We start from the raw sequence: 13,559 nt of genomic DNA, 5'->3' as shown, positions 1-13,559 counted from the left end.
TTTACAGTGTGTTTACAATTATTGCCAGCCCCATGGTGTAAGGGTAGCGTTCCTGCCTCTTACCTGGAGGCCCTGGGCTCGATGCAGAGATTTTTTCCTGGATCTGAGGGTTGGTTGGAGGTTCACTCAGCTTACATGATTAAAACTTAGGAGTCAAGAACAAAGGCTGAGAGGAATCAACGCTCTTACTACGTTTCTCTTCATTTGCAGACCTTCAAACTAAGCAATGGTCACATGGAAGGCTAAAAGCTCCTCTGAGTTGCCAACGCCAGGAGATTTAAAAAATCCAATTTTATTATTTTATTTAAATATACGCTTATTTTTGACCTAATAGGGTTTAAAATGCACAAATACATGACCGAATCTTGTTATCCAACCCTTCGTCCCCTTTCTCCAGAAGGGCCTACTCTCCGATGCAGTGTTGAGGTCGTGTCCCTGCAAGCAAAGGACTATGTCTCCACATTTTACGTTAAGTCCCTACAAAATAAATGTTATTCTAGATATGAAGCGAGATGAATCTTCGTATAGAGTTGTTTTGCGACCGGAAGCCCTTCCTGACGTCAACGCCATCAGAAAAATTAATGAGATGGGATGAAATGAATGACGTGATATATATTATAGAAAGAAGGGAGAGAGTGAAAGCTGGTGCCGGCACACAGACTACTCCTGTTGAATAGCAATAAGGCGTCTGTTCACAGCTCCATCCGATGGACGAATCGTCTTCATCAGCGTCATATGCCCTCCTTCCCTATGAAGACTGTGGAGAGGTTTTTGAATTGAATCCAGAATTTTGACACGCAATCTAGTGTTTAGAAATGTATACCACTACGTCTCCTACCCTGCTGACCAACATTCTGATGGGGATTTTCTTTGGACCAACGGGACTCGAATCTGCTAACCACAGTGTCAGACCTTATAGATTTGACGCCTTAAATGACCATGGTCACCAGGTGGGCTAGATGGGTGAAACATACAGTATACAGTCGAACATCGATATCTCGAACCTCCATTACTCGAATTTTCAGTATATCGAAGTAACTTCAATTTCCCGACCGTTTGTGCTATTCTTCACGTATATTCTAGTTGCTATTTGCTTTACGTCACACCGACTCAGATAGGTCTTATGGCGACGATGGGATAGGATAGGCCTAGGAATGGGAAGGAAGCGGCCGTGGCCTTAATTAATGTACAGCCCCAGCATTTGCCTGGTGTGAAAATGGGAAACCACGGAAAACCATCTTCAGGGCTGCCGACAGTGGGGTTCGAACCCATTATCTCCCGATTACTGGATACTGGCCGCACTTAAGCGACTACAGCTATCGAGCTCGGTCACATATATTTATTTCTCTATTACTCTAAATTCGGTTACACGAATTTCTTGATTTCTCGAAGCAAACTTTTCCTCCCTTGAAGCAAAAAAATACTCTGTAACTCGAATGTTGTACAACATTGACTCTGTACTGCAGTTTGTGAGGAACAGTTAACAAGTAAAGAAAGGTCTACAGTGATGCTGGGAGCTGATATGAAGGGAACCGAAAAAACTTCTAGTGATCGGAAAATCGGCCAAGCCTTGCTGTTTTTCGGGTTTGAATTCATTGCCGGTCAGTACGAAACCAACCCAGGAAGTCGTGGATGACAAGCTTCATTTACGAATCTTGGCTACGTGGTTTCTAACCTACATACAGAGTGAGTCGAATATACTGTAAATAACAGTGTTTCTCACAATAATAAACAGTAAAAAAACAGAAGACACTAGGGGATTTTTCCAAAGGTGTTAACGGAGGTATGTTTCTTGTTTTACTACTGTATGTACTGTATTCTATCTTTTAAAAAGTCGCTTTAATAAGGGTCATAATTAAAGCGATGCCGTAAAATATGAGTTTGAAATGAAAATGAAAATCCACAGCCTATTTCCAGTCATTCGACCGGGTCAGGAATGGAATGAATGAAGCCCCCATCTAGCGGCGAGGATGGGAATTGTGCCGGCTGCCGAAGCCTGTCACACTCCCCTGGGGCAATGATTAATGAATGACAGATGAAATAAAATGATATTGGAGAGTGTTGCTGGAATGAAATATGACAGGGAAAACCGGAGTACCCGGAGAAAAAACCTGCCCTGCGTCCGCTTTGTCCAGCACAAATCTCACATGGAGTGACCGGGATTTGAACCACGGAACCCAGCGGTGAGAGGCCGGCGCGCTGCCGCCTGAGCCACGGAGGCTCTAAAATATGAGTTTATTAGTATATTTTTAAATACCGTAAAAAGTACTGCATTCAACATAAGCCTGTAGATGCATATGATTCACTTACGTGCTATACTGTATATGCTCAAGAAACTGTATTCTCTATATCTAGAAATGTCGATAACTCGACATAGTTTATCTCCCGAAGTGATTCGAGATATCGATGTTCCACTGTATCTGGCTTATTCTTCCATACTCCCAAATTATAGTTAACGGTGGTTTATGGTAACTGACCATGGGAGAGTGTACTCATGCCGTATACGGCTGTTGATAACTGTCTGGTTGTCGCTTTTAACCAAGTAGGTCGTCCGGAAACACGTATTTCACACGTTAAAAGCAAGCAAGCTAGTGTAGTTTTTATGCGACTGTTGATAAAGTGGTAATAGCCTCTGGAACTTGTTTTACGATCCAAAGGGACGTGACTTTTCATTACAAAAATACCACCGATGGCCAGCTTCTTACAGTGGCCGCCCTGGGACGGAAAACAGTGACGATGTCGCTTGGTAGTTGCACACTTGTTTTTTTTTTTTTTAATCGCGTTCAGTTTCGAAGTCATTAGAACATCTCAGGGACGTAACTAGGCTAGTTTCCACCTCTTATCCCACCGAGCAACCAAACCAAAACCCTTCCTGACAACACATGATATCGCCACCGCTCAGTAATTCCCCCATTCATCTTTTTTCTTCAACTTTTTGGTAAATAAATGCTTGATTTCGATTTTGCTGTAATTTAATTTTTAGTAAAAGATAAAATACTAAAGTATTATTATTTTGTAATTTGCCTTACGTTACACCGCCAGAGAGGTCTTATGACGACAATGGGATAGGAAAGACCTCGGAGTGGGAAGGAAGCGGCCGTGGCCTTGATTAAGGTACATTTGCCTGGTGTGAAAATGGTAAACCACGGGAAAAATCTTCAGAGCTGCCGAGAGTGGGGTTCGAACCCACTATCTCCCGTATGCAAGCTCACAGCTGCGCGCCCCTAACCGGACGGCCAACTCGCCCGGTAAAATACTAAATTAATTCAAAGATATCTCATGTGTATATTTTTTCACACTTATCATGATCGCTGCAATGAAGTAGTTTATCAAATGATATAAGGATGTGTAAGTGTGGGCTTAATTAACAGGTTGTTGCTTTAGAATAGGATATTTAATTATGATAAATAGTACCAATATTAGGAATAACAGATTTTACTCAACTTATTATCTTCAGTATTAGACATTTTACACAATCTCTTAATCCACTGACAAAATGCAACAAAAATTAAAACATAGAAAGCTTGAACTTAACTTCACGGGCTTTTTGGAGGAGGGGGGGGGGGGTAGGGGCTGCAAAATGTTTTACACTTCCTCAAAAATATCTTTGAAGCTAACTTGTGCGCTATGGAAATGGTTCTCAGGTTGTCCTGTTAAGTTTCTGTGGTAATTTTTTATGATCTTTAGTTTTCTAAAACTCTTTTCATGTGAGGCGAATGAGACTGGTATTGTGAGGAAATTTCTCAAAGCTGCCATGTTCGGGTACGCATCTACAAGTCCGTTGTTGTACACTAATGTCAAAAGACCTAATAGTGTAGCCGTTTTTATATTAGGACTTCAATCGAAGGCATGAAACTTAAAACTCTCCACTTCTATCGCCAGCTATTTTTTTAAAATATATATATGCGGTAGCTAACTCAGGTGTCCGGTTCTTCAATTCTTCTCCGTTCAGGGGCTTGAAACCTTTCTCAGTTCGCATACGTACAGATATGGACAAAAGTATTCATACCTCTAGCCATCCAATACAAAATGCTTTATTGCTAGACCAATACGGAGTACAGGTCAAAATTACAAACCCAAACGTATGCCTCGTACAGCAGTGGTCATTACAAAGCACAAAATAAACTGGAAGTAAATAACAGTACATAATAATTAATAAAGCAACAAATGCGTACTCCATGACACTTCTTGTCTGGACATAAGTATTCATACCTTACATGTAAAAATGGCGTTTGAACGAGTAAAGAGGAACCTGTGTTGTTCCGTGGCATTAGTTGTGTATTAGATGCAGACAGAGATGGACTGATCAGCTGGTCATAGACAGTACTAGTCCAATGGCGAGGAAAACCAAGGAAACGTCTGTTGAAGAGAGACGACTTATTCTAGGCCTTCGCCACCAAGAAAAATTGTATTCCGAGATCGGAAACATAATTGGAAGAAGTAAACCAACTGTTAAAAGGACAGGGTGTTCTTTTAAGCAAGGAAAGAAGTGGACGTCCGAAGAAACTGACCGCACAAGAAGGAAGGTTCATAGTAACCACAATTAAAAACAACCACACACTACATCTTCGGCAATAGCATCGCAGCTGACAGAAGATTTCCATCATGCAATGTCAAACAAAATGGTAAGGAGGGTCCTTCATCGTGCTGGGTGTCGATCTAGGGTCCCAAGAAAGAAACCACACATAACGAAAGTGAATCGACGGAAGAGACTACAATTTTCAAAAGAATGTGTGATGAAAGATAATGCGTTTTGGTCGACAGTGATGTTTACAGATGAGAGTAAATTTAATATTTTCCGAAGTGATGGACGCCTTTTAGTGTGGAGACGCCCTAACACAGAGCTCGATAAGCAGAACCTCGTTACCACTGTGAAGCATGGCGAAGGTGGGGTTATGGTGTGAGGCTCAGTGGCCGCTTCAGGTATTGGGGAGTTGGTATTTATGGACAGATTTCAATATTTGAACATCCTGAAAGAAAACGTTCGCCAAAGCGCCGAAGAGCTTGGGATTGCTAATGAATTTTACTTCCAACACGACAATGACCCCAAACATACGGCGGAAATTGTTCGCTTGTGGATACTCGACAACACGCCGCCACACATTAAAAACACCTTCCCAATCGCCGAATACCAACCCCATCGAACATCTATGGAGTGAATTGGAGTCCAGACTAAAAAAAAACACCACATAACAAGTAAAACGCACTTGAAACAGTTACTACAACAAGAATGGCAGAACATTTAATCTGAATTAACACGGAAACTGGAGATCTCAATGCCCAGCAGGAAAGGCAGACAAACGCGCTACTGATCGAGTTGGTAATATCTGTTTCTTCATTGAGTTCTGAACTCTTCTGGAATACGGTATGAATACTTATGTCCAGATAAGTAGTGTCATGTAGTATGAATTTGTTGCTTTGTTATGTACTGTTATTTACTTAAAGTTTATTTTGCGCTTTTTTAATGTACACTGCCGTACAAGGTATGCTTTTGGGTTTGTAATTTTGACATGTACTCCGTATTGGTCCAGTAATGAAGCATTTTGTTTTGGATGGGTTGGGGTATGAATATTATCTGCGCACTTTTTAGCGATAGATTTGTGTTTGGGTTTGAGGAGTAAGGAGGGAGTTCTCCCGGTACCGTTAGTACTGCCAACTGAATGGAAATGAAATCTGAATTGAATCGATAATACGATCGATTGATATGAATTTTCTAAACCTTTGTTATCTAAGCCAACAAATGTCACACACACACACACACACACATTTCTCGATGCGAATCTTATTCCTAGAGTGAATTCTATAGTTTGGCTTTGCTGTGTAAATAACAGTACTAGTACATTAAGTGTACGCCAGATGTCGCACAGCGATGCATATTCAATTCACAGTTTGTGTTTCAAAGGTTGGCAGTACGAATCTCGAAGATTGCCGAGGTCGACCGATTCAGCAATAGGGTGTAAATCTATCGCTAAAAAAGTGCGTGGATAATACTTTTGTCCATGTCTGTATGTTCCGGGGCTACAGGTGGACTTGCTGCACTGTAGTATTAGTCACTAAAATATATTCACGCACCGTTTACTGCTCTATCAGTTCTCACCCTCTTTACTCACATTAAACTCATGCTTATTCAACACTTCACACATTCTACATTTAGCTCTTTCAATACTTTTTGTTTTTTGTAGTTTACTAATTTTTAATTTATCATACGTAAATATCTATAGTAAAAACTTACTTGCCCGGTTTTATCCCCGCCCTCTCTCTAGCTACGTCCCTGTATGCACTGCCTTGTTCGTGGTATGAAGTCTTGTTTGAGCGGCAGTGGAAAGCTATTCGTTGAGGGGTTTCGCCCCTTTCTTCCTTTTTTTTCCTTCTCAGCAAGCCGATAGTGGCTCGTGAAAAATCCTTCAGGTATAACGGCCTCCACATACCTCGCTTATCCATACATGACAATCGAAGGTGCCACGCTTTCAGTTATATTTGGACGTGCCAGTGGTAAAATTGACAGAGTTGGATTTCTCCACTCAGTTGACAGTTTTATCAGAATACTTACTGCCCTCTCCCTCATAAAGTAACTTGCAGTACTTGTCTCAACTCTTAAGACAGTGGAATAGTCTTGACAGTAGTCTTAGAACAACCGGCTACCAAACATGGGACTACATCAACAACTCTTTGGAGCTATTTATACATGCTAAGCTATCGTCTGTGCATATATTGTTCGTTTATCTGTTAATGTTTCTCGGGCAAAAAAAGTAACGTTGAGTGTAATTATTTACTTTTTTCTTGGAGATAATTGATGACAGCGATATGATTCTTTTGAGTCCTCCGCATATTGAGTGAGGATTCGTTTTAAGGCTAATTGACCTAGAGGTCATTAGCTCCATGCCTTTAAGAATTTCGATATCTACCTCGAAGAAGAATGAGGTTGTCGAGAAGAGAAAAGGATGGATAATGACTCCACAGTGCTCGCAAACTTAATATCGTCGGAGTCTGAAAACAAGAGTTAACCACGGGAGGTCAGGTAGGGTGGTGGTGTCGACGTATGGACTCAATTTAAATTTTTCCATTGGCTCGTTTTTCCATGAATTCAGTTATTCATTAATTATTTTTATATGCTGTCTTAAACATCAGCTTGTAATACAATATTTAGCCTGCCACAAGTGGAATAATGCTGGATTTAGCTCTCACGTCTCAAGATGATATAAGCATCTAAAGCAGACACGCCAGTCTGGGCTACTACTGTGACTGCTTTAAAAATATATAAATTTTACTGGCCTTCGCGTAGTGCCACATTTGGCAATCACAGTGTGGTGGTACAGAATAAATGTCCAAAATTATAAACACAAAATTAAAATATAAATTACAATCAGTTTATACACACATAATATAATAATAGTGCGCCTCTGTGGTGTAGTGGTTAGTGTGATTAACTGCCACCCCCGGAGGCCCGGGTTCGATTCCCGGCTCTGCCACGAAATTTGAAAAGTGGTACGACGGCTGGAACGGGGTTCACTCAGCCTCGGGAGGTCAAATGAGTAGAGGTGGGTTCGATTCCCATCTCAGCCATCCTGGAAGTGGTTTTCCGTGGTTTCCCACTTCTCCTGCAAGCAAATGCCGGGATGGTACCTAACTTAAGGCCACGGCCGTTTCCTTCCCTCTTCCTTGTCTATCCCTTCCAATCTTCCCATCTCCCTACAAGGCTCCTGTTCAGCGTAGCAGGTGAGGCCCCCCTGGGCGATGTACTGGTCATTCTCCGCAGTTGTATCCCACGACCCAGAGTCTGAAGCTCCAGGACACTGCCCTTGAGGCGGTAGAGGTGGATTCCTCGCTGAGTCCGTGGGAAAAACCGACACTGGAGGATAAATAAAGAAGAAGAATAAAAAAGAATAAATTTAAACTGAAATAATGAAAAACGTAGCAGGTTAGAATCGCACTTGAAAATTGTAGTCACTTATAATAGCACTCACGTTAAAAAATATAAAACAATCACAGAATTCTTGCCATTTTCCACTATAGGAAACACCTTTTTCGAAATGGGATCGTATCTACGTAGAAATAAAACATTGCTTTGAATTATACTGAACACTTTACAAACTCGATAAGCCTCTGTGTCGCCGAGTCACACAGTGGCATAGGATTTGTAAAGCAGCACGAGTTGTTTTGGTTGATTTCCGACAAAAGAGTATTGTTACGAAAATGTTGCAAACTTCGGGTTGGGAAGACTTGGAATTAAGGAGACGAGCTGGTAGACTAAGCGGAATGTGTCGAGCTGTCAGTGGTGAGAAGGCATAGACGAATAAGCTTGTGGGTTTTTTTATGAGTAGATAAGATCATAAAATGAACATAAAGGTGGAATTCAAGAGGACAAATTGGGGAAAATATTCGTTTATACGAAAAGGAATTAGGGATTGGAATAAAATTTATCAAGGGAAATGTTTGATAAACTTCGCACTTCTTTGAAGTCATATAAGAGACTAGGTAGAGAACGTTTAGGGAATCTGTCTCCTGGGGGACAGCTCTAAATGCAGATCAATGGTGATTGATTGATTGATTGATTGATTGATTGATTGATTGATTGATTGATTGATTGATTGATTGATTGATTGATTGATTGATTGATTGATTGATTGATTGACACTGGAGCACTATAGATTTCAGACTCTATTAAAACAAATAATTAATCTATTCCAAGCTTGCAATATTTACTTTTGTCTTATGAACTGAAATATGTGCTTGAAACTCTCAAAGAGCTGAATGGAAATCGTAATCGGACTGACTAGTAATAACCATTGTTACTGCAGTCCTACCAATGTCGGGCCTGCTTGAACAGTTTGAACCTTAAAAAGCATATTTGCGCTTAGCCTACAGTATTTAACGTTAAACAAAATCACTGAAGAAAGGTTATCCTTGACATCCTATCAACCGTTACTTCTTTCCGCTTATGTTTTCTTCAGTTCTGCTTTCAAATCCACAATTGTCATTGCATCTCTTACACAGTATCTGTAGGAGATAACTTGATTTTCTTTGAATAAAAATAAATGTTCTGGTTTGAAATCATCAAATTTTGAATAACCCACACAAATAACACGTGGGACAAATACGAAGCGAGAAGCGTATACTGTCCATTCCACTTACCCTGCCTAGTGGACGAGTTTGGCGTAACACATCCCTACTGGCCACACTTTCATGTGCTTCAGTGTCTCAACTATTTTCGAAGCGGAAAAGTATTGAAGGTATTTTCTAGACTGTTTACCCCAAGAATCCTGCGGTATAATCCGTGTGGCGAGTGATAGGCCTACATGAATTGGTCTCTATGGTTGTTCCGTTGTCAAGATTTGAAAAAGTATACTTCTGAAGCCTTGTGAAGTGAATTACTACGGAATTTGAGATAATTTTGTCGTCGGTTGATTTTGGACGGATATATGTGGCGGTGTTGGTGATTATTAATTTAAGAGGAAGTACAACTAGGTAACCATTCTCTATTGGTGTGAGTGAGGGATACGGGTTTCTTTTATACTAGTTGGGGTAACATTTTAACGGTGTATAGCAGATAGAAATTTTGAACGTCCGACAACGATGGGTTGGCACCATTCTATAATAATAATAATAATAATAATAATAATAATAATAATAATAATAATAATAATAATAATAATAATAATAAAGCAGCTGCAGGGTTTGGGTTACGTAGCTGTCAGCTTGTATTCGGAAGATCGTGAGTTCGAACCTCACTGTCGGCAGCCCTGAAGATGGTTTTCGGTGGTTTCCCACATTCACACCAGGCAAATGCTGGGGCTGTCCCTTAATTCAGTCACGGTCGCTTCCTTCCCGCTCCTAGCCCTTTCCTATCCCATCGTCGTCGTAAGACCAATCTGTGTCGGTGCGATGTATTTTTATTTATTTATTTTTTTGCTAGGGGTTTTACGTCGCACCGACACAGATAGGTCTTATGGCGACGATTGGTGCGATGTAAAGCAAAATTGTAAGAATAAGCAGAAAAATCAGACGATCTTTCTGACAGTGATTTGCGTACCGGTATTATAATCCTCTAAACATGGAAGTCTAATACTTACCTTTCGGCAGCTGAGGCCACACGATATCATAATAATAATAATAATAATAATAATAATAATAATAATAATAATCCCGATGGGGTTGGCCCTTGAATTCACTTACAGATTTTAAATAGGCAACGCTATTTCCGTATATTTTTGACTCCATGATAATTTGATACTGGAAATGTGTTATCGGCTTTAACTGTTCTTTTTAGCCTTTTTTGCTGTGGGTAGGAGTGTTTCTCCTGTTCTCTTTTCCTTATAAGGAAGATAAAAATGTTTTGACTCATTGATTTCCGTTATTAATGTTGTATATCTGTGTTGCAGGCCGCATCATGTTGGCTGGCTTGCTGCTGGCGGTATTCCTGTCCGAGGTGCGCGCCGACGGGTAAGTAGAACTCTTTACTGCATTTAACCCTTAGAATGACAAATAAGATCTAATCGTGTCATTAGGTTGTCTAACATTGCTGTCTTCTTACAAGTCGCGAAATGTTGTAATTGTTTCACGATCAACTGTGAGGTAGGCCTACCAGGTATATTTTCTTGACCGTATGAACTGTTTTGAAGTTCGTAGAGTTAGACAAATGAATATATTCTCTGTTGCACTATTGATAGCGAATGTACACAAGCAGTGAGCAACACGAGAAATAAATAAAAGTTTTTTTTTTTTAATGGAATCTGATAGCAATATACTTATTGCACTGAAATGAAATGTCGTATGGCTTTTAGTGCCGGGATATCCCAGGACGGGTTCGGCTCGCCAGGTGCAGGTCTTTCTGTTTGAATCCCGTAGGCGACCTGCGCGTCATGATGAGGATGAAATGATGATGAAGACAACACATACACCCAGCCCCCGTGCCGTAGGAATTAACCAATTAACGTTAAAATTCCCGACCCGGCCGGGAATCGAACCCGGGCCCCTCTGAATCGAAGGCCAGTACGCTGACCTTTCAGCCAACGAGTCGGACCTTATTGCACTGGAAAGGCGTTACAACTAATATAATAAATTCCTCTGTAGATCAATAGTGGAGTATCGGTCTTCGGATCCCTAGGTAGAGGGTTCAAAACTGGCAGAGGTAGTCGAATTTTTGAAAGGTGGGAAAGATCCATTCGATACTGCATGGGTACGATGACGGCATGTAAAAAATCTGACACATTTGGTGTTCATCCCACAAAATGAATTAAAAGTCAGCCATATATTGACCAATAGAGATCTATTGAAATGCCTGCACCTGGTATCTGAAATAATAATAATAATAATAATAATAATAATAATAATAATAATAATAATAATAATAATAATAATAATAATAATAATAATAATAATAATAATTTAGCAATGTTCTTGTGGTGCTCCGATTCACTCACGAGGTTCAAAATGTCAGGCACCCTGGAATCCGAAAGCCTGATTTTGTCTTCAGGGTAATTTAATTCGTAAGAAGCTTGTTCCATGATATTAATGTTCATTTTAGAGGGGGAAGATGGACTGAAGAGAGAAGAGCGCAACATTCTGAAAGAATGAAGGCACTGTGGAGAAAGAGGAAGGAAGAAGGGATGATTAGAAGGAAGTGAAGTGGTATTGGCGTGATCCTAAGTTTGGCCGGTTCGCAAGAAAGAAGAAAGAAGAAAGAATAATAATAATAATAATAATAATAATAATAATAATAATAATAATAATAATAGTCGGAACAACTGTTTTTGTTCTCTCTTTGAAGGTGCAGCTTGCTGAGTCTCGTAATAGAAAAGCACTAACTGTGACTAAGTTTTAGTGAATGCTGGATTTTTAAAAACTGTCCGTTCTGGATAGCAGAGGTGTTAGTCATGGGAGGCTGATGTGAGATTTTCGCACGCGCATAGTGTCGGCCTTGCGCTGTGAGTTATGTAAATGTTAGCGAGGGACAGTGACGTGTGTCGTCGACCGTGGACAGGGGACACACCTGACATCTGAGAGGCGGTAGCATATGGCGCGATGGTGGTCGTTGTGTATGTTGAGTCCTTGAAATTATGTTGGGCGTTCAAAACTCTAAAGGCGTGTCCAGAATAGTTTCGTATTCATAACTAGATCGTTGTGATGATCGGCCAAGTATGGAGAGGATATTCTTTAGTTGGTACAGTGATACACTGCGGCCATGATTCACAAGGATTCAATGTTTAGCCCGACATCTGGCAAACTAAGCCGTCTTCAGCATTAGAATTTATCGTAGGACCCAATCCTCACAGACGCGCAGGTCGCCTACAAGGCGTCAACTCGAAAGACCTGCACAAGGCCTCTCCGGAGGTCACATGACATTATTATTATTATTATTATTATTATTATTATTATTAGAAATAATAAGAAAGTTCAAAATTTTCACATCGTTACATTTTATTTATTTAAATGTTCATTTTGCACAATTTTTAGGAAACTTTCAGCTTTCATTGAAGAGTCGTGAATGATGTTAGGAGTAAGATATGTACATTCATGTTTCTCACAAACGTTAAATCGACGGAATAGTAGTTCTAAGCAACGTGGTCGCTTTATTAGCAGAAACCAGTGCTAAATTGAAATGTTTTCTCATGAACTATTTTAATCTTAAATTTTACGAGTCTAAATTTAAACCCCTCTTAACTAACATAGGTATAGCTGTATTACACGGCCGATCTTCTTAAACAGTTTTTGGAAACTCAGTGTAATATTCACATCATTTTGTGGTATCTGAAGCCTTTTCTTTTCAATTTCGACTCAATTTATGACTGTTAGGTTCTTCAGGTCCCTCTCTGTGGTTTTGTGGTTAGTGTTATTAGCTGCCATCCCCGGAGGTCCGGGTTCGAATGCCGGCTTTGCCACGAAATTTCAAAAGTGGTACCAGGGCTGGATCGGGGTCCACTCAGCCTCGGAAGGTCAATTGAGTAGAGGGAGGTTCGATTCCCACCTTAACCATCCTCAAAATGGTTTTCCGAGGTTTCCCAATTCTCCTCCAGGCAAATGCCGGGATGGTATCTAAATTAAGGTCCTCTTCCTTGTTTATCCCGTCAAACCTTCCCATTCCCTCACAAGACCCCCTCTTCAGCATAGTAGGTGAAACTCGCCTGGGCGAGATGCTGGTCCTCTTCCCCCACTTGTATCCCCCTACCCAATGTCTCACGCTCCAGGACAGTGCCCTTGAAGCGGTAGGGGTAGGATACCTCGCTGAGTCCGAGGAAGAAACCAACCCTGGAAGGTAAATTGATAAAGAAAGAAAGGCTCTTCATTCTGCCGAAACTAATTTTGAATAAATAAATTTATAAACTAGCTGAAAAAGGAAACGTATGGTAACATAATTTTTATTTTTCAGGTATAATTCTGTTACCATATGTTTTTTTTTGTTCGCCTCTGTGGTGTAGTGGTTAATGTGATTAGCTGCCTCCCCCGGAGGCCCGGGTTCGATTCCCGGTTCTGCTGCGAAATTTTGAAAAGTGGTACGAGGGCTCGAATGGAATCCACTTAGCCTCGGGAGGTCAAACGAGTAGAGGGTGGGGTTCGATTCC

General features: G+C 40.6%; 1 protein-coding gene across 3 annotated transcripts in view; it reads left to right on the top strand.

Annotated features, from left to right (window-relative positions):
* The window catches only part of LOC136877698 (CD109 antigen), a 297,632-nt gene that overhangs the window by 57,000 nt on the left and 227,073 nt on the right, over nucleotides 1–13,559 (top strand). For all 3 annotated transcript variants that reach the window (XM_068228581.1, XM_068228580.1, XM_068228582.1), the window contains exon 2: nucleotides 10,380–10,440. In XM_068228581.1, the coding sequence (XP_068084682.1) occupies nucleotides 10,388–10,440 (53 nt within the window). In that variant the 5' untranslated portion in view covers nucleotides 10,380–10,387. The remainder of the gene's footprint in view (nucleotides 1–10,379; nucleotides 10,441–13,559) is intronic.

The sequence above is a fragment of the Anabrus simplex genome, chromosome 7 (genome assembly GCF_040414725.1).
Source record: "Anabrus simplex isolate iqAnaSimp1 chromosome 7, ASM4041472v1, whole genome shotgun sequence".
NCBI lineage: Eukaryota > Metazoa > Arthropoda > Insecta > Orthoptera > Tettigoniidae > Anabrus > Anabrus simplex.
The sequence above is the reverse complement of the archived record's forward strand: the minus strand, read 5'-3'. Positions and strand labels throughout refer to the sequence as shown.